This window comes from Colias philodice, chromosome 18 (genome assembly GCF_061535455.1).
Source record: "Colias philodice isolate Cphi_HAF_F1 chromosome 18, ilColPhil1 Martin Lab GWU primary, whole genome shotgun sequence".
In the NCBI taxonomy this organism is placed as follows: Eukaryota; Metazoa; Arthropoda; class Insecta; order Lepidoptera; family Pieridae; genus Colias; species Colias philodice.
Window position 1 is genome coordinate 10,271,637 of NC_143103.1, and position 19,272 is coordinate 10,290,908.

The 19,272-nt window shown below is 32.9% G+C and overlaps 2 protein-coding genes and 1 non-coding gene across 13 annotated transcripts in view; 2 read left to right on the forward strand and 1 right to left on the reverse strand.

The window, feature by feature from the left end:
* The window catches only part of LOC149480733 (AMP deaminase 2-like), a 44,685-nt gene that overhangs the window by 11,414 nt on the left and 13,999 nt on the right, over positions 1–19,272 (reverse strand). For 2 of the 11 annotated variants that reach the window (XM_089706768.1, XM_089706778.1), the window contains exons 2-3: positions 4,473–4,614; positions 493–655 (exon numbers count right to left, since the gene is read on the reverse strand). In XM_089706768.1, coding sequence (XP_089562894.1) covers positions 493–655; positions 4,473–4,614 — 305 coding nt within the window. Of the gene's footprint in view, positions 1–492; positions 656–4,472; positions 4,615–7,248; positions 7,547–12,863; positions 12,979–18,588; positions 18,688–19,272 lie in introns of those variants that run through there. The other 9 variants (XM_089706775.1, XM_089706770.1, XM_089706773.1 and 6 more) reach the window with 9 other exon arrangements.
* On the forward strand, positions 13,438–15,253 carry LOC149480734 (uncharacterized). Its single transcript, XM_089706610.1, has 4 exons — positions 13,438–13,685; positions 13,792–14,077; positions 14,439–14,754; positions 15,204–15,253. The coding sequence occupies exons 1-4, from the start codon at positions 13,501–13,503 to the stop codon at positions 15,251–15,253; spliced, it is 837 nt and encodes a 278-aa protein (XP_089562736.1). The 5' UTR covers positions 13,438–13,500.
* TRNAY-GUA (transfer RNA tyrosine (anticodon GUA)) lies at positions 18,446–18,533 on the forward strand. The gene is given in 2 exon segments: positions 18,446–18,482; positions 18,498–18,533. It is a non-coding gene; the product is annotated as a tRNA-Tyr (tRNA).

Genomic DNA, 19,272 nt, shown 5'->3' on the forward strand with positions numbered 1-19,272 from the left:
AAGAACTTGTTTATCTGCAATAATAATAACTTATTTTGGATAAAAGCAAGAGCAAAAATCACAACTGATGCCAACCCATATGAGTAAAATAATATTTGTTGTAATAGTATATCATCTAGTTAATTTGCAATTAATTTGTTAATGTTTGTCTGCCAATTCTACGATGTGCATAAATTGGGATAAATGCACACACGCGCAGCTATTTGCACGTGTGCGTGTAGCCCGTCAAAGCGTGCGAACGTGTGTGCATGTGCGTACGTAAACGTGCGTGCGTGTGTGTACTGTGTGCAGGGATATGTGTATGGGCTAGACTCTAGACTCTAGAGTCTAGAGTCTAGAGTGTTTGTTTATCAGTGTGTGCATGCGTGTTTACTATGCACGTGCGAATCCATGCGTGCTTGCCAATGTGTTTGTGTGTGTCCATTTATGTTTGCGCTAGCTCACTGACGTGTATATTATGTGTATGTATATGTATTTGTGTATGTATCTCACCCCAGAAGTATCCTCCCCGCTAATAGCGACCCGCTGAAAGTGCGGCAGGATGACGTCCATATCGTCATCGTCCCGGAGCCGCGCCGCCTCCTCGAAGACGGCAGCGGCGCCTCCCGCTTCGCTGCCCGCGAACGAACGCGCGGACTGCCCGCATTCTGCTGCCCTGTGATAAATAGTTTTAATTTAATAATGGAGGAACATCATGATTTTTTTTAAATATATAGCAGGAAATAAAAAAGTGATAAATTTAAAGTGTTGTTTTATTTTTATATTTTATTGCAGTTTCTGTAAAGTAAATATAATTTGGAAAATCCAAAAGTGCACGCCTCATAATTTTTTTTTAATAAATATTTATTAATTATTATTTTTGTTTATTTAATAACAATTAAACCACATCGGATCAGACCCTGAAAAATGAAAGGGTTCTATTCTTGAGCATACTCAAGCGTAAGAGAAAAAAAAAGACTCGATTAGTAAAGTATTTCGGTCGCTATCGTGTTAACAAGAAAAAGGATCCGCACATACAGACACACGGACGTCCAAGACAGAACTTTTTTAAACTGTTTTTTAACTAGTTTAAATAACAAAAATGACATCAAAAATATCATGAACGTTAAAAATAGTGTTTTTTCTTAATATGTGTGTGTATGTATTATCTTACAAGTGCAATGTATGATACATAAAGACATTTTAAGTTTGAAAAATCAGATGTTTTGCGCGAAGTGACAGTAGTACCCACCTCAACGCTTCGCTTATGAGGCGTGCAAAACCGAAAACAGTTAAAGATGAAAAAGTAAAGTTTCTAATAATACATATGTAGTACCTACGCTAGAACTATGTTAAGTACATATCCCCAATAATAATTATAGAAATCAAAAAATACATTATAATTTATACCCATGTGTGCTGCCAATATGTAAAGTACATATCCTCAATTATAGAATCAAAAATACGTAACCTATATAAGGAGATAATAACGCATTTTGGCTATTTTAAGATAGGTATACCTCTAGAATCGCAAAGACAATCAAGTATAAACTATACACGAATAGCATACCTACGTATTTTAGAATTTATTTAGTTCTACGCATACTCTACATACTGCAAAATTGTTAAGATACGTAGAGCTGTAGTAGAGAATACAGACATAAATTCTCAAATAAAAGATTAACATCTTAATTATGGGTGACAAGTTACTTAACATTTTTCTTTCCCTTTGCACTGATCCCGACTGCCAAAGGAACAACTGTTGCTATCAATTATTTTGCTTGACAAATACATGGGCTGTGTAGAATTAAATTATTCATACTGGCAGTTCCTTATTACTTTTCAATTACCTATCTATTAGAAAATTTATATATTGTACTAGCGGTCCGCCCCGGCTTCGCCCGTGGTACATAATATTTACGTTTTCTCTCCATAAGAACCATCCTCGTACTTCAAGGAATATAATAAAAAAATAATTATCGAAATCGGTTCAGCCGTTCTCGAGTTATGCGCTTACCAACACATTTTGCGATTCATTTTTAATATATAAGAAGATTAAAAAAATTGTATATTTAAAATACAATGTTTTCAATATTGATGTGACACATAAAAAATATTAACTAAATGTAACCAATAGATAATCTTATATCTATATTTAATATTTATTCTTGAAATTCTCCTTTTTATTTAAACTTAATTTTCAGGAACAAAATATAGTAAATAGAGAAATGTTTGCAGTATCGAAAATAACTCCGACATAGCTTTTGCAAAACAAGCGCTCATTAATCTTTATCTGTTCAAATAAATATGAAATAATGTCTCTGTAAGTTGATATTGACTAATCGCCTTTTAATTGCCATTTTACATGTTCAATTGAATAACCCTTGATATACTACTAGCTGCGCTCCGCGGTTTCACCCGCGTGGCTCCGCTTCTGTTGGTCTTAGCGTGATGATATAATATAACATATATACTTCTTCGCTAAATGGGCTAGTTATCCAACACCGAAAGAATTTTTCAAATCGGACCAGTAGTTCTTGAGATTAGTGCGTTCAAACAAACAAACAAACTCTTCAGCTTTATAATATTAGTATAGATTCGATATTTAAGTACATCGCAATTTTGTTTACCATTGCAGTTGTCTTCCAAACTTATGTTTTATAAACAAGACTAAAGAGATTTTGCTTATCTGATTAAATTTCAAGTTATTTTATTTAAAGTTTAAAGTTTAAACGATAAAAAATGACTTTTTTTCCTGTCTTTTTCGAACCGATTAGGGTGAAAATGAGTAAGAAAATGTTTATGGCTTGGATGAACTGAAAAGCTTTTCGAGATAAAGTTTGACAAAGATAAACAAATACATTGAAAAAATAAAAAATTTTACAACTAACCAAAAGGAAATAAACCACTTATCAGCCCTCTACAATCTTGAAACAGTAGAGTGTAGACATAAACACCTAGGTATGTACCTAATTAAATTATATTTATGAAATGATATATCCCTATTTCTAGTATTGTAATAATGAGCCAAACATATCAATGAAATTTAGATATAATATAATAAGTTATAACCCAAAAAAGGATAACAATACTTATTATAAACAAAAAAAAAGCAAGTATACATTTTTAATAGGTACCTTACCGATTATGTCTGATCCATCTCTGACAATCCACTTTACTTCCAAACATTTTAATTTAAAATATTTTAAGAAACATTGAAAAATCGCACAAAAACTCAGTTTTATACTACACTCACATTTATTTAATAAAAAATTTTCACATCTAGTTCCTCTAGTTCTTCGGCAAGTTATGTTAATAATTTTTTCACAAAGCACTACAAAACCACACAAATTCGAATTTCGAATATTGCCGCCAAAATCGAACTCACAGAAAAAAAATACAATTTTTTTCGAATCACGCACGTGTCTATGGTCACATCAATGCGTTCGGAAATGCAATAACAAATGGCGTACGGTAAGGGTTGTCGCGTCAAGGTTGATCCAATTACTTGTTAATACCTACCGTATGGGCGGGCGGTGACGCGCTGTAGCGTTCTATTAATTTTCAGACACCCCGCGTTCAAGTTTATAGGCTTTATATGGTATCTTTGGTCTAGTTATTACTATTGAACCGTATTTAAATACTACCAGTGGATATGGAAAATAGAAAACGGCTTATTATTATTGCAAAAGCATTAATTATTCTTGTAAAAGCTAGTGAAATTCTATGTCTTCCGGAACGATATTTCTTGGAACGATTAAGTAATTAGACATCTGTATGGTAGAGAAGACGTGGTATTTTAGAAAATAAATTAAGTATTTAATTCATGAACTAATTGAAATTCACGATGTAAACGGCAATATATATTAACAGCTTCGTTTTATAAATAAATTAATAATTAATTGATCAGTTCATTAGTCACAAACTATAAGTACGTGTTAGAGCTTACTGGGTGTTTACGCGAAACTAAAGCTACTTTTAATTCACCATCGCGTATTTATGTTAAACAACACCTATGATGAATCATCATGTTGCTTGCAACACCAATTGATGCAGAATTAATAACCAATGTTGAAATATTCTCGCGCGATAAGCGACAAAAACAATTACTACCAACACCTCTGTTGCAGAGTTGATGACTCTTGTATCAATGTTCTCAATCGATAAGCAACTTACAATACAACATAATGTTTTTGTAGCAGTTCAGCAACAATGTCAACATTGTTGCTCAACTTACTCATACGAGGCTTGATGGCCTTCTTCACAATCGAGAGCGTTGGCCCAACAAATGATCGTCGATGTTTACCGCCATTACGGCAGTAATGAAAAAAACATCTACAATGACCACAATGACGGCCGATCATAGACATTTGCTCTACGCTATCGTGCTTGCCTCTACTCGCCCAACGCTGCCCATTGTGAAGAAGCCCGCATTAGACATCACTTACAGACATCACTGGTCATGGGTTTACTTGACTCATTTATCAACTTACTTGACATTTAGTTGTCTCTGTATGAGCAGTTTCTTCTCAATCTGTTCGATGGGGAACTGCGGCACCTCATAGGGCGCTGAAAGCTCGTTCGGGAGCTCCCGCGGCGCCTCCGCTCCGACAGCGCTGGTTGGGCTCTCGCTACCTGGGGATTGAAAGACAAATTATAGTAATTAAACACAAAAACTATTCAAGTATTTAATTTGACTTCAAAAAAGTATATTTTTCCCGTGTCACAATGTTAATTACCATACTCCTCCAAAACGGCTGGACCGATTCTATGTGTTGGGCTTTGGGAACCTATTTAATTTAATGTTAGATTTTTATTTGTTAATTTCATTGAATTGCTTTTCGACGTAGGTACCTACTTATAAGAATTTTTATCAAGTTAGGTCTTAATTGAACAAAATTTGCTTCAAAATAGGCTAATAAGTAATAAATACCAAGATTTTCTTCACCTGATTCTTATAGCATCCTCATCGAAGCATTAAAATATTTCCCATAGAATATGGACACAAATTTCTAAACAAAATAAATCAAATTTCAACTACATATCTATTACATATAATAAATCTGTAGAAGGGTCAATTCTGTACATTGAAAATATTGAAAAAATAAATACTAGATCGATACCACTACCACTAACCAAACCCAAATATGTAATTAAAAAAAATTTTGTCGGTCTGTCTGTCTGTCTGTCTGTATGTGAAGACATCACGTGAAAACTAACGGTTCGATTTCGATGAAACTTGGTATAATTACACTATTATCCTAGGCGTAAAATAGGATACTTTTTATCCTGGAAAAATACGTAGAAAAAAAATTAATCATAATTTTTCAGTTTTATCCATAGACGTTGTTCTGTAGAACCGCGAACACACGTTGCGTATTATTATAGGCCTAGCCGTATTTGGGTCCAATAGATATTTATAAGATGTCATTGTCAGAGTTAATGGAAAAATAAACCATCCACGCGAAGACCGACATCCGCATGGACGGAGTCGCGGGCGGAAGCTAGTAACGAATATATACTTCTGCGAAGTAATTAAATTTAGCACTCAACGCTCAACGCGATCCGTAAACCGAAGATTATCCAAAGCCGACGTAATTTAATTACTTATATTAATAAAAACTAACTAGGTACACTCACTACCTATAACACGATAGTCTTTCGAGGACATTTCATACGCCATAACTTGGCCATAACCTTGTTGTGAAAATCTATGTGTGAAAATCTATGTGTGAAAATATCTGTGTGAAAATCTCTGTGTGAAAATCTCTACGTGAAAATCTCTGCGTGGAAATCTCTGCGTGAAAATCTCTGCGTGGAAATCTCTGCGTGAACATCTCTGCGTGAACATCTCTGCGTGAAAATCTCTGCGTGAACATCTCTGCGTGAACATCTCTGCGTGAACATCTCTGCGTGAACATCTCTGCGTGAACATCTCTGCGTGAAAATCTCTGCGTGAAAATCTCTGCGTGAAAATCTCTGCGTGAAAATCTCTGCGTGAAAATCTCTGCGTGAAAATCTCTGCGTGAAAATCTCTGCGTGAAAATCTCTGCGTGAAAATCTCTGCGTGAAAATCTCTGCGTGAAAATCTCTGCGTGAAAATCTCTGCGTGAAAATCTCTGCGTGAAAATCTCTGCGTGAAAATCTCTGCGTGAAAATCTCTGCGTGAAAATCTCTGCGTGAAAATCTCTGCGTGAAAATCTCTGCGTGAAAATCTCTGCGTGAAAATCTCTGCGTGAAAATCTCTGCGTGAAAATCTCTGCGTGAAAATCTCTGCGTGAAAATCTCTGCGTGAAAATCTCTGCGTGAAAATCTCTGCGTGAAAATCTCTGCGTGAAAATCTCTGCGTGAAAATCTCTGTGTGAAAATCTCTGTGTGAAAATCTGTGCCTGTCGCTCGCGACTGCGCTCGCGACAGGCACAGATTTTCAATAATTTGAAATAATCTTACACCTGGAAAATTTAAATATTCTGTATAAGTAAAAAAAATTACACCACATACCTATATATTTTGACCTCTAATAGTAAACTAATTTGCTAAATTCCGTCAAAATCTACTAGGTTCTTACCTAGGCATCTACAATTGAAAAATTAATTTCATCTCCGAACTGTGAGAGAAATGTTTTTAACTTTTTTTACCTATAAAACTTCGGCTGTTATTTAAAAACAGATACGCAATATGCATTTTTATAAATCGTTCATTGAACAGAAATGAAAAGAAGCGACGTAATAGTGTAGTATCAATTGAAAGTTTTCAGAGCATCACGAATAAAAGGTTGTTTGGCAGACGCTGGTTCGTTTGTAAGACAATAAACGTGAAAGGGGGCTAGACGGAATGAAGACCAAAAGTTATATAAATTATCGAACTAATGATCATTACATACATTTTTTATTTCAGCGTAAACACCAAATTACGTACACTACATACTGTTATTAAATAAAAATAGATAAACCAATGATTTATAGTCGTCTTATTTCCGTTGCGATTCGCTGAAAATTTCGCGACCTTTGGTTACTAACTCCATGTGCCCAGCCTGGATAATACAATCATTAAACAACTGGGCTACTATTGTGCTACTATCTCCGATTGGCTAGCATAACTGAAGCAAATATTTAAAAAGAGCGTGTGTGCCGAGCACACTTGTCAGAAGTGAAACTTCTTTGGCCAGTTTCAAGGACGTGACGATATTGCCATGAAGCGACTTTGAAATTTAACTCTCAACGCGCCTAAAGAAGTATCACTTCAAAAATAAATAGGTGATATATTTACGGTTTTCCGGCGTCTGTTCCCCGGTCCCGGACCGTGATCTCCCGCGCACGTGCCACAGATCCTTGTCGAAGCTGTACATCTTCGAGTTATCACTTCACACTACCTTATAAGTGCAACACACTATTTGCACACAACTAACAATTGTTTTTTACATATTGAATTGTCATACACTGGAATTTTGTGTTCGCTAAACGTTATATGTAATTCAAAAAGTTATCTGTTTTTTAATAAATTTGTGTAAGGAAAAATAGGTTTATGGTTTTTACTTTAACAATTATTTTATTTTATTTATCAGAACCTTTTTTGATATTATTTCGCATTTAATCATTATAAATGAATTATTACTATCTATAAATATGGCAGTGCACAAATAGGGTCCATCCATCAATTTGCATACATATTTTATTCATATTAAAACGTTATATGAATTTATAATTTTATACCTACGTATACTAAAGTATATTTTAATTTATTCAATACGAGTTATAAAATTAATAATTATTCATTTTCATCCTATTTAATAATTTAAAAGACATTAGCAAGTAGCACTTCTGCTGAAACTAGGTCAAGTTTGAGAATGACTAAATCGGTCAGCATGAGAACCTAAAAGCGTCTCGTACACGTACATAAATAAAAACCGTATATATATATATATATATATATATATATATATATATATATACAGGGTGTCCCACTGTTGGTATACTAAGCTCAAAGGAGGTTATAGTTTTGCATACGCTGAGTACGTAAAAAATAGTTATAAAATTCCAGACGCAGTTTTTTTTCAAATAGATGAATTCTTAAAACTCTTATGTGTACACCCCTAACAAGCTACCCGCCCAACTTTGATACCAGCACGTGACCTATCGTTTAAGATTATGTTTTTATAGACAAAATGCTCACATAAGCGAAGCGGTATATGCCAACTGCGCGATGCTAGAGAAGAAATCATGGATTTTTAGAAAAAATTTTGCAAAAAATTTTTGACGTAATTTTGTTGTTTAAGTATTTTTTACGTGATCAGTGTATGCAAAACTACAAGCCCCTTCGCGATTAGTATACCGATTGCGGGACACCCTGTATATGTATATAACAAACGATAATATTAACTTCTCTTTGCTTTATGAAAATGAAAACACTAGATTAAAAGTCATCATCATTCTTGTGGTCTGTGTCATCACCAAATGTAATAAGAAGAAATCTCTATAAAGTTTATCAGCAAGGGTAAATCCACAAAATATACAAAAATTCGTATCCCAAAAAAATTACTGAATATTTAAGTGATTATTTTTCCGACCCAAATATCGACCAATAGAATTGCACCATTCGACGTCACGTGGTACAACCTACATGGTATTATACTGATAATTTTTTGAAAATTTTCTCTGGTCGTTGACGTCAAACTGACAGGTTGAATTCAATTGTGAAATTATTGGCCGACATTTGGGACGGAAAAATAAGCTCCCGAATACCACACGAGCTTCAAAATTATCTGGCATTTCCCTCAAGGTTCCCTGCAAACAAATAAAGTCGTCAAGTTTTTCAGGAAAAATCACTCGCGCTTCGCGCTCGTGATTTTTTAACCTTGACTAAAAACTTGACTCCTTCATTTGTTTGCAACGAACCTATCGGAAAATACCCGATAATTTTGAAGCTCTTGTGGTATTATAAGTGAATATTTACCTACCACAGAACAAAAAACTCTACTATCACAGATTAGTAAAAAGTTACTACGTCATACGTAAGTAATACTAGCTAGCTACTAGTTATTATTCTGTGGTAATACTGTTAAAATAGTAAGATGTACATACATACTCTAAAACTAAGTATATATAATATGTGTATATTCTACAGCACAAATTCGGCTAAATAGTTATAAGTTCGCACGTGCCCATTCGCGATTCGAGTGGAAAAGTTCGTCTATGTCAATAACGATCAATAGCAAAGCAACGTGCTCGATAAAATTAGAAAATTTATGAACAGGGCGCGTCTATTATGCACTGGGTTGGGTTCTACAATACTACGGTAATTGATATTGAAACGAGTTAATTATCCACAAAATTATATAAGCAATTATCTTTACAAATTTATATTTATATGAGCAACATAGATTTTTACATATTTTAAAATTCATCGAATTAAAAATATAAAAAATATGTTTGTTAAAGTACCTATTCCTGGGAAATCTGACATTGTATTGTAAAAGGTGCAAATTGCCGTAGCTTCCTGTAATTAAGGATTCTTATGCGAGACCTATTATGTATAATTAAAGTTACAAAATTATGTGACATACATATATACCTATCCTATTATAAAATTAACTATAATAAATGTAATTAGGTAAGTAATTAAGGTCAAATAAAAATATTTTTGTAGTTTCCATCGTGCATTGAAAACCACAGATATGATAGGTACTAGTTTAAATTATCATTAATTAATACTTTTATTCTCTGTCTTCCTTACGACATGTTATTATAAAGTAAAAGAGACAGAAAGCTGATAACATTAATTAAATATGTTATAGTTACTATATTATGCAGTCAATTATGTAGTATCTTTATTTAACACGATTTAAATCAAGTGACTTCTTAATTCTTATTGAAAAAAATTTCTAACTTAACCCCACAGTTTTAAATATGATTCTTTTATGTTTAACAACTACAATACCTAAGTAATTCATTTGTTTATTTTTATTGGTATATTATAAATATTATAAACAAATATTCGAAGCGTTTGAATAACAAGTTCTATGTTGACTTTCTAACAGCTACTTTCTAGGCTATTATATCCTTAGTTTGTATGTGAATTGTGAACGCTATACGCACTTAACTTTCATACTCTGAACAAACAAACATGCATCTTAATCTACTAATTATATTATACCTTGAAACATATTTTATTTTCTTTAATATAAACTTGATATTCAAACTACAGCAAAGGTTGTCAGAGGCAGTGTTTTTGTTGTCAGAGGTGTGTTTTTGTTTAAAATTATTAGTTTAATTTCAGGGATGTGTTAAAATTCTACATGTTTTACCAGGCTAACATGAAGTTAACTAGCATACTGTACTTTAACAGTTAACTACGGTATTTATCATTATCTATGGTTACAAACATCTCAGATAACCTTTCATTTCAAAAATGCGTTTATTCATTTTCAAAACAGCATCTATGTAAATCCCGATCTAAGACACATGTTATAATTTATATACTCATATATATCTATCTACATATTATATCGGCTAGACGGATATCAATAAAATTAAAGCCGTTCTGCCGTGCGAATTGAATGACAAATATTCATAGATAACAATTTTCATCTAGCGCCTACATAGGTACCTTCAATTTATTTGGATACAGACCTCATACATTAAATTTAAATATTTTCTATCATATAGGTAAGTACCTACCTAATAAATGTTACTGCTATTTAAATTTTAATGCGCAAGATATTTATTTATTTTAGTTTATTGTTAATTTTTCTGTATTTTTCTTAGAAGGTAACAGACATATCGGATAGAAGGAAATGCTATGATGATTCATCAGTCATATGATTTCATAGAATTTTCCATGATTGGTTCCAGAGATTCCAGAGACAAACACTTATTCTGAAAAATCTAGCGCATTATAATATGAACAGTATCCTAGAAATTTTACCAATCGCCATCTTTTAAAGCAAAAGCCTTTTTTGGACTTACACAGTTACCTCTTTCTAATTTAATGTGTAGGTAATATAAAATAATGATATCTATGTCATTATACACGTATGATTCCAGACACAAGAGAATACTAAATAATTTGGAAAATCCAAAAGTGCACGCCTCATAATTTTTTTAAATAAATATTTATTAATTATTATTTTTGTTTATTTAATAACAATTAAACCACATCGAATCAGACCCTGAAAAATGAAAGGGTTCTATTCCTGAGCATACTCAAGCGTAAGAGAAAAAAAAAGACTCGATTAGTAAAGTATTTCGATCGCTATCGTGTTAACAAGAAAAAGGATCCGCACATACAGACACACGGACGTCCAAGACAGAACTTTTTTAAACTGTTTTTTAACTAGTTTAAATAACAAAAATGACATCAAAAATATCATGAACGTTAAAAATAGTGTTTTTTCTTAATATGTGTGTGTATGTATTATCTTACAAGTGCAATGTATGGATACATAAAGACATTTTAAGTTTGAAAAATCAGATGTTTTGCGCGAAGTGACAGTAGTACCCACCTCAACGCTTCGCTTATGAGGCGTGCAATAATGTTGGTACCTATAATGTAAAATATCACACCCAACATTAACTAATTACCTGTACCAAAAATAAATTAAATGGCATTTTATTTTTTTGAAGAATGTGTTATTAGTTACGAATAGGGTTGTCAACCGTCACTTCGACGAATATGAATTAAAAAATGCAAAACATATAAATAAATTATATTTTATTTTATGTATTGATATTTTGTGGTGTAAACTTGTGTATCTACGTATTAGGGTTGATAGTTAAAAATCGAAGCTACCAATGAAGTGATCCCTGTAATGTTGGAATATCAAACAATCCAATGCATTATGGCCATGGTAATAATATAGTGTATAGCAAATCTAGTAAATAACCTAATATTTAATTTAAATTATCATAATCGTCTGTATTAATCTCTATAACCCACGTCAAATTTTTTTTAATTATTTAGCTATGAGATAGATAGGACCTCAGAGATAAGCATAAGCTTTTACAATTTATTATATAATACATAATACAAATAAAATATGACATAATGACGCAATATTATATCATACAAAGGTTATCAAAATGATAAGCAGTCAGTCGAACAGCGATGCCAATTGTATTTCAACTTAAACCGACATTATTAAATCTGACGAAACAATAATTCGGTTTTCGAATAAAAGATATTCATTTATCACAACACATGGGCGTGAATTAGTGTATAATATTTGAAATATTCAAAGTCATAAGTCCACGCGAGTTTTTCTGTACTACGACGCGGACGCGACGTGCATGGTACAGCAGCGTAAAATATTCATAGCATAAAGCCCGTAAATATTTTCCACGACTCCACGAGTACGTAGGTATACCTAATCATAGGCAATATTATAGAATTACACCTAGATTAGGCCATTATTTTCCAAAATTGCAATAATCTTTGTAATCCGTCATACAAATAGAGTCTTATTTGAAATAATCCTCAAGTAATGTAAATTAAGACATTTTACTCAACTGCATCAGAAGGAGTGTAATTATCATCTGTTGGACTATTAATCTATTTAACTTAAAATATACAAGCATTAGGCCTCCGTTGTTTTTGGGAACCTAAGTTTGACATAAGTCATAACTCATAACCCTAGATTGGTACTTTTGGTACAATATGGTTATCAACTACAACATTTTTCTACTGAAATAATTACAAAACAGCTTGCTATCCTTTTCATATCAATAAAATGCATGGACCCTCTCTGTCACACTTTGAATTATTGAATAATTATTCCATTATAGCAAAGTTGTATTTTCCTTCAAGTGTACGTCATCGATTGTAATAACAACCAACGTCACAACTATCAAAATACAAAACTAGCATATGGTGTGAGAAAACCCGATTACTTTCACTACATCGAGTAACCAAATACTTAATTATGTCATCTCATTACGTTTTGACATGCCACGCGACGCGACACCGCGCGACTCTACCGCACTGTTTGACGTTCACCGAATGACTGAATTGCAAAGTGACTGATGCCCGTTTTCACCAACATCCCCTATACTACCACATAAGTATGGGACCCTTTACTTAAAAGGTCCCCTAAACTAGCCCCTATATAAAATTGCGTTTCACCATCATTTCTATCCCCTAACTAGGGGTTACATAACTATGTGACGTTTTTTTTTCGATGTTAGTGATTGTTTCACTTGTAGACTTATCGATACTTTTAAATAATATCGTTTTTCATAAAATTCTCTGATGTTTTTACACAAATAGATGTAGTTTATGATAAATAATGTTTTCATAGCAATAATAAATATAATTTCATTCATTTATTTAATTAATTTAATATTTTCTAGCATTTTTACTCTGTATATGCATAACGAAACATGCATTTAATCTGTGGTAACTTGTATTTGACAGTTGGTTGACATTTATGTTTGTTTTAATCTCATTTTAATCGCCTCTTAGCTTCCGTGTTATTTTTAAATTTCACAAATAATTTAGTTGCGTTCGACAATCGATTATCATAATAAAATGGCTGAAAAAAGGAAGCGTAGTCAAAATTTTACAGTGGACGAAAAAGATAAGTTGGTGAAATTGGTGTGTATTTTTAAAAACATCATTTTAAATAAAAGAACAGATGGTACAACCAACCAAGCTAAGAACGAGGCTTGGATAAACCTCTGTTCTCAATATAATGCAACGGGAAATATGTACAGGTTAGTTAAATAAACACAAACATGCCATATTTTATCATTTAATGATAACTACCACATGGTCAACACTCAACAGCTATACATATTATATATCTACATTTTATCGTAGGAGTAAAGATGCTCTCATGAGAGTCTGGGAGAAAATGAAAAGCGAAGCAAAAACGTACAACTCGAGAAACAGGAGTTGTGCAACTGGAACCGGTGGAGGACCCTCAACTATAAAAACAGACCCAATATTAGAACAAGTCTGCGAATTAATGGGTCGAGGTTGCAGTGGTATTGCTGATGTTCTAGACTCAGATTCAGTTATCCCAATTTCATCCATCAATGTTATTGATCCAGAAGTGACCAGTGAAGAATCGCAGGGTATAATTTTAGACGCTGAACTGGTTACGGTAAGTACTGCCAGATATATAATTTTTATTCAATCAACAATTTAATTATAGGCAATATTAGTACTGTATTAAGTTAATAAAGTGTAAAAGGATTTTTCTATCTTTTATTTTCTTCTTAAATTACTTTTTCACTTAATACTCAAGCCGATCAGATCTTGACAAACAAGATGACTCTTTTGTATATAGAAAGAGGATGGGCTACTTATGTTAATTATATAAAAAAAGCTACATGTGAGTAAAAGAAAAAACGTTTATTGGTACACACCAAAGTGCACACAGTAATACAGAAAATAAATAGTATAAAAGAAAAGTATAAAATTTAAAACTAAACAATTTTTAAAGTACATTAATTTGTTTCCAGAACATGGGTATAAATGAAGTTAAGGGAGACGAACACAATGTAGTGAACACACCATCATGTTCTAATATATTAGGAACTCCTCTTTGGAAAAGGCGTAGACCAATTCTCAAAGAAAATCACCATCCCCAGACGGAAGTTGTGTCTACCCTGTGTACAGGATTCAGGGGGATAAATGAAAAAAAAATTGAAATTGAAGATTTAAAAAAGAAATTGCTGGAAGAAGAAATAGAATTTAAAAGAACCTTACACAGTTTACAAATAGAGTCAGCAAGAAAAGATTTAGAAATAAAAATAGAAGTTCTTAACCAAATAAAGGGTATGCTATTATTAATTTATTTCACGTAACAGGTTTTCAAAATAATTTGTAATTTGTAGTCTTCTGTATCCATATGTGTTCTGAGATGTGATGTTGGTAATGTTTCCTATTTGCCCATTTGTAATGAGTTCCTCTATATTAGGAACATTATTTTCATTCACCGGCTCACGTTCTTTTCTTAAAATACATATATTGTGTAAAACACAACACGCAATAATAACATTTATTGCATTTTTTAATTCCAGTCTTATACCAACAGCTAACACAGGAAAACGTCGTTTTAAGACTCCATATTGTCTTTCTACCACATTCCTGGTTTTTATGTGAGCCTCGTTGTATTTCTGCTGACCTCTTGTCGTAGGATTTAAATAAGGAGTCAACAAATGGTTCTGAAAAGAAAAAAATATCTGCTGTTTTATAAGTTCATAATATTATAATTTACTTTACAGGTGGAAACTTCAATCTGAAGAATTTATTTGGTGTGCCAAAGAATGACTAAATACAGTGCCGTCTTTAGGATCAACGAGGCTATGGGCCAAGGTACTGGCTGGGGCCTATGTAAGGAATGAAAGTTTTTTAAGCTGTATATAATTACTGTTATTTTAGTGCAAAAATAAATTTTTAAACAAATTTTCTAAATCTTGTTTCTATTTTACCAAGTGTGTGATTTGATATTTTTCTTATTATGTTATAAAATTTGTTGTTGTATATCGAAAATTTTCAGAATTGTGGGGCCCCTGCCTACCTCGGGGCCTCGGGCCAGGGCCCTGCGGGCCCTGCCTTAAAGACGGCACTGACTAAATAGAGAAATTGTATTTTTTTTAATAAATTGATTATCTATGACACATGGATTGTATTTATTTCTATACATATTTTCCTTTTATAAATACTTGTACTTGCTTAACTATTTTACCTTCAACGGGTATCCACTGTCACCCAGTAAATAGCTGTCAGTAAAGTCTCCTCTTTCAAATTTTCTATATGTATGACTATTTTGATAAATAGCCGAGTCATGTGTTGAACCTGGCCAACGTGCCACAACATCCCTTATTAATAAATTAGCTGATGCTATTGTCTGAACATTTATGGACATGTATCCCTTCCTGTTCCTGAATAACTCTGCATCATCGCCACCTTAAAAAAAAAATACAAATCGACATTATTTTGTGAAAAATACTGACTTGTGAACGTAATAAAGTTTAGTCTTGAAGTTTCACCTGGTGATTGAATTTTCACATGTGTACAATCGATGCAGCCAAGAACATTAGGGAATCTTGAAATATTATAAAATTCCATCTTAACGTTTTCTTGCTCCTCACTTGTATTAGGGAAGTTGACAAACTCTGGTCGTAGAGTTACAATCGCTGCAGATACTCGCTTTATTATCCGACTGCAAGTAGCCACACTGATACCACCCATGTCTGCCACAGCTAACAAGTGACTCCCCGTAGCATAAAACCTCAATGTCATTAATAATTGATTTATTGGAGATATAGAATTATTTCTGAAATAAAAGCAAATGAAATAGTTAAGGACAGCATTTGTAACTACACAATTTTAAAAGAAAATATAATCGTAGCGTAGTTAACTAGAAACAAAAAAAAAATACCACGCGCACTATTATAGCATGTGCATAAATACAAACCTATTTATAAAAGCTTGTAATTAGTAGATTGTACTCACCTATTATCAGGAAATTCTAAGGCGTGTTCAATCTTTTCCAATAAATACAACACTGATGATTTACTTAACCTATATCTCCGAAAAAAATCAGTTTCATCAAAACTTTCGAAGTAATTTGGTCGTTTTCGGTATATTTTTGGTCTACGATGGTTATTTACGTCGAATATAGTCGAAACCGTGTCTAAATTTTCTAAAAACTCATATAAATCACTATCCATCTTTGTTTCTTAAAGGATCACTTACTTATGTGCCGGTTTATGGGCCAAAATGTCGGCGTCCTAAAGTTAGGGGACTTTTTAACGTTTAGTTGACCCCTAATGGCTGGTGAAACAGAAACCATCTTTTAACGGTCCCCTAAGCATGTTTAGGGGATCCCATAAACTTAGGGGATGTTGGTGAAAACGGGCATGAGTCACTTCAGTTTACTGTTTGGAGTTAAGAATTTTTGCGTGGCCACTAGTAACATAGGGTCGACAACTGACGAGTTTTAAGTACGCAATGTGACTTAGCATGGTGCAAATCAAAAATTCTATACCATTTTGAACAATAGTACAATGATCATATGGGTCATCTACCATCTATCATATTACAATGCACTTCCGTTGATGCTTCAAAAGAGTTCAAAGTACGACTTCCAATATATCCAATCCCTTTGTATAAAGGCATGTAGATTTTGTTTTTAAAATGCCGTTACTAATAAATACATCAGCAACATTTACTCCAAGAAGCCTTCGTATATCGTGTTCCGTATACTTTTTCGTTATGCAAGTCTATCTCCTTGCCAAAAAAACCACACCCATCCTATTATTCCAATCTTACAATTGTTAACACTCCCAAATAGGATGCTCTTGCTCGTTTACCCCATACTTAATTACACTACAACGATAAGTAACTTGAAAAAGGAATGTAATAAATTAATCCGATGAATGCGATAAAGACATTCTCATAAAACTTCATTAGATTAGATCACAAACAAAAAATGTTAACGTGTCCCATGGTTCCCGATAATAATGAAAGTATTACTATTAGTGAATAATATATTATATTTGTGCCGAAATTTTATTCATGCTCAATACAACTAGCCCCATACCTTTTGACTTGACAAAACACTCATAAGTGAGGGGGTCTCGAGTCGTTTGTAACAAAATGTGACTTAACCAGTTAGTCTGCCTTGTTTGCCAAGTAAAGAGTATAAATCTGGATTATTACAGCGTGTACAAGCAAGGATGCCAATTAAATGAGATTTACTACTTGAACGAAACGTTATCTTGGACGTAAATAATGTTGTATGATAACGTCCATGAAGAAAAAATACATAGAAATTACATGGAAAAACACATTGATTTATGACCCCCATAAGAAATAACTATTTCAAAGAAATTGATTGTGATAAATCAACTGTTTTTGACAATTATGAACACGAACTATCTTATTCATTATTTTTTTCTTAAATTTAAAAATGTATTATTAAAAAAAACATTTTTTTTTTCAACTTAATGTCAAGGTGACAACCCTATTCATAGCTCGCGATATTCAGCCGTGACCTGTCGAATGTAAACAAAAGATTATAACGTAGCAACAAGCTCTTTATTCATCTTTGCAGTATCTTTCCAGGGGACATTTTTGTTTTACCAACGGAAAAACAAAACCTAGGTATAGTATAGGTATAAGAATTCTATAAGATATGCAAAAGAATCCACCTTTAGGTATTTTCGTCTAAAATACTAACACTAAAAATAAGAATAATTTAAACTAGTGATGTATATAGATGTATAAATGAAGTGATGCTTATCCAGATAATTATTGCATACAAAATAAAAATAAAAATTACAAAACATTGGACTGACGTTAGGTATACATTAAAATTGATATAGCAATATAATTAGACATTGTAGATACCATTTATAATTAGGCTTTTACAGTTCCGTTGCATTTGCATTTAAGGCCACGGCCGGAGTGTTACACAACATTTTAGAATACGATTCATAATTTCACCACAACCTACACACCTTCGATAGCTCAGTTGGTAGAGCGGTGGACTGTAGAGGTATATCACTGTCATCCATAGGTCGCTGGTTCAAATCCGGCTCGAAGGAATTTTTGACATTTTTATTTTTTTCTATTTAATTTATATATTTTTTTTAAACTTACCACCATCATCGAAGAATGAGTCGGTGATGATCATTGGTGATCTTGACCCATCTTGCAAGCCTCTTGAGGACATTTTAACACTTTGTCTCACAGCACATTAGTTCATTATTTTAGTTTGATTTAGCTAATCCTAAATTAATAAATTTATCTTTTCGGACCGAAAAGATTAATTACGTAGGGTGGTGGCACCAATTATCGGCCATGTCAGCTTTTTTTGAACTTTGACTGGATGTAATTTTTACATTAATAGCTTTTTCTTTCTTACAGTGCCTTTTTCGGGTAGATAGATATTGAAACTCCATTACTACATTTGCAAAATTACGAATCCATTGTTACTTTATTAAATATAGAATTTTTATGTCGAATATGCCGATTTCCCTCAATATCGGCCACTAACAGCAAGATAACACCCTAATATCTGCCGTCTTTGGCCCTAATATCGGCATACCTTTTCTTAGGTGAAGTTAGATGAATAAAACTTAAAACTGGTAAATTTTTTTATAATCGATTGAGATACAAATCATTTTTTAACTCGCCTATCATGAATGGTCTTTTCGTTACATTGTCTTAAAAATTTAAAGTAATGTACCAAGTTCAGTATTCTTATAAGGGCCGATTTTTCAATGCCCAGATAAACAGCTAGATAGACTTTATTCTTCAGTTAACAAAATATTCAATTTTTCA

Bases quoted from the DNA above. Each gene is read 5' to 3' on its own strand.
- LOC149480734 (XM_089706610.1), top strand. From the start codon at position 13,501: ATGGCTGAAAAAAGGAAGCGTAGTCAAAATTTTACAGTGGACGAAAAA. The intron at 13,686-13,791 runs GTTAGTTAAATA...ATTTTATCGTAG, and splicing joins GCAACGGGAAATATGTACAG to GAGTAAAGATGCTCTCATGA. The intron at 14,078-14,438 runs GTAAGTACTGCC...ATTTGTTTCCAG, and splicing joins TAGACGCTGAACTGGTTACG to AACATGGGTATAAATGAAGT.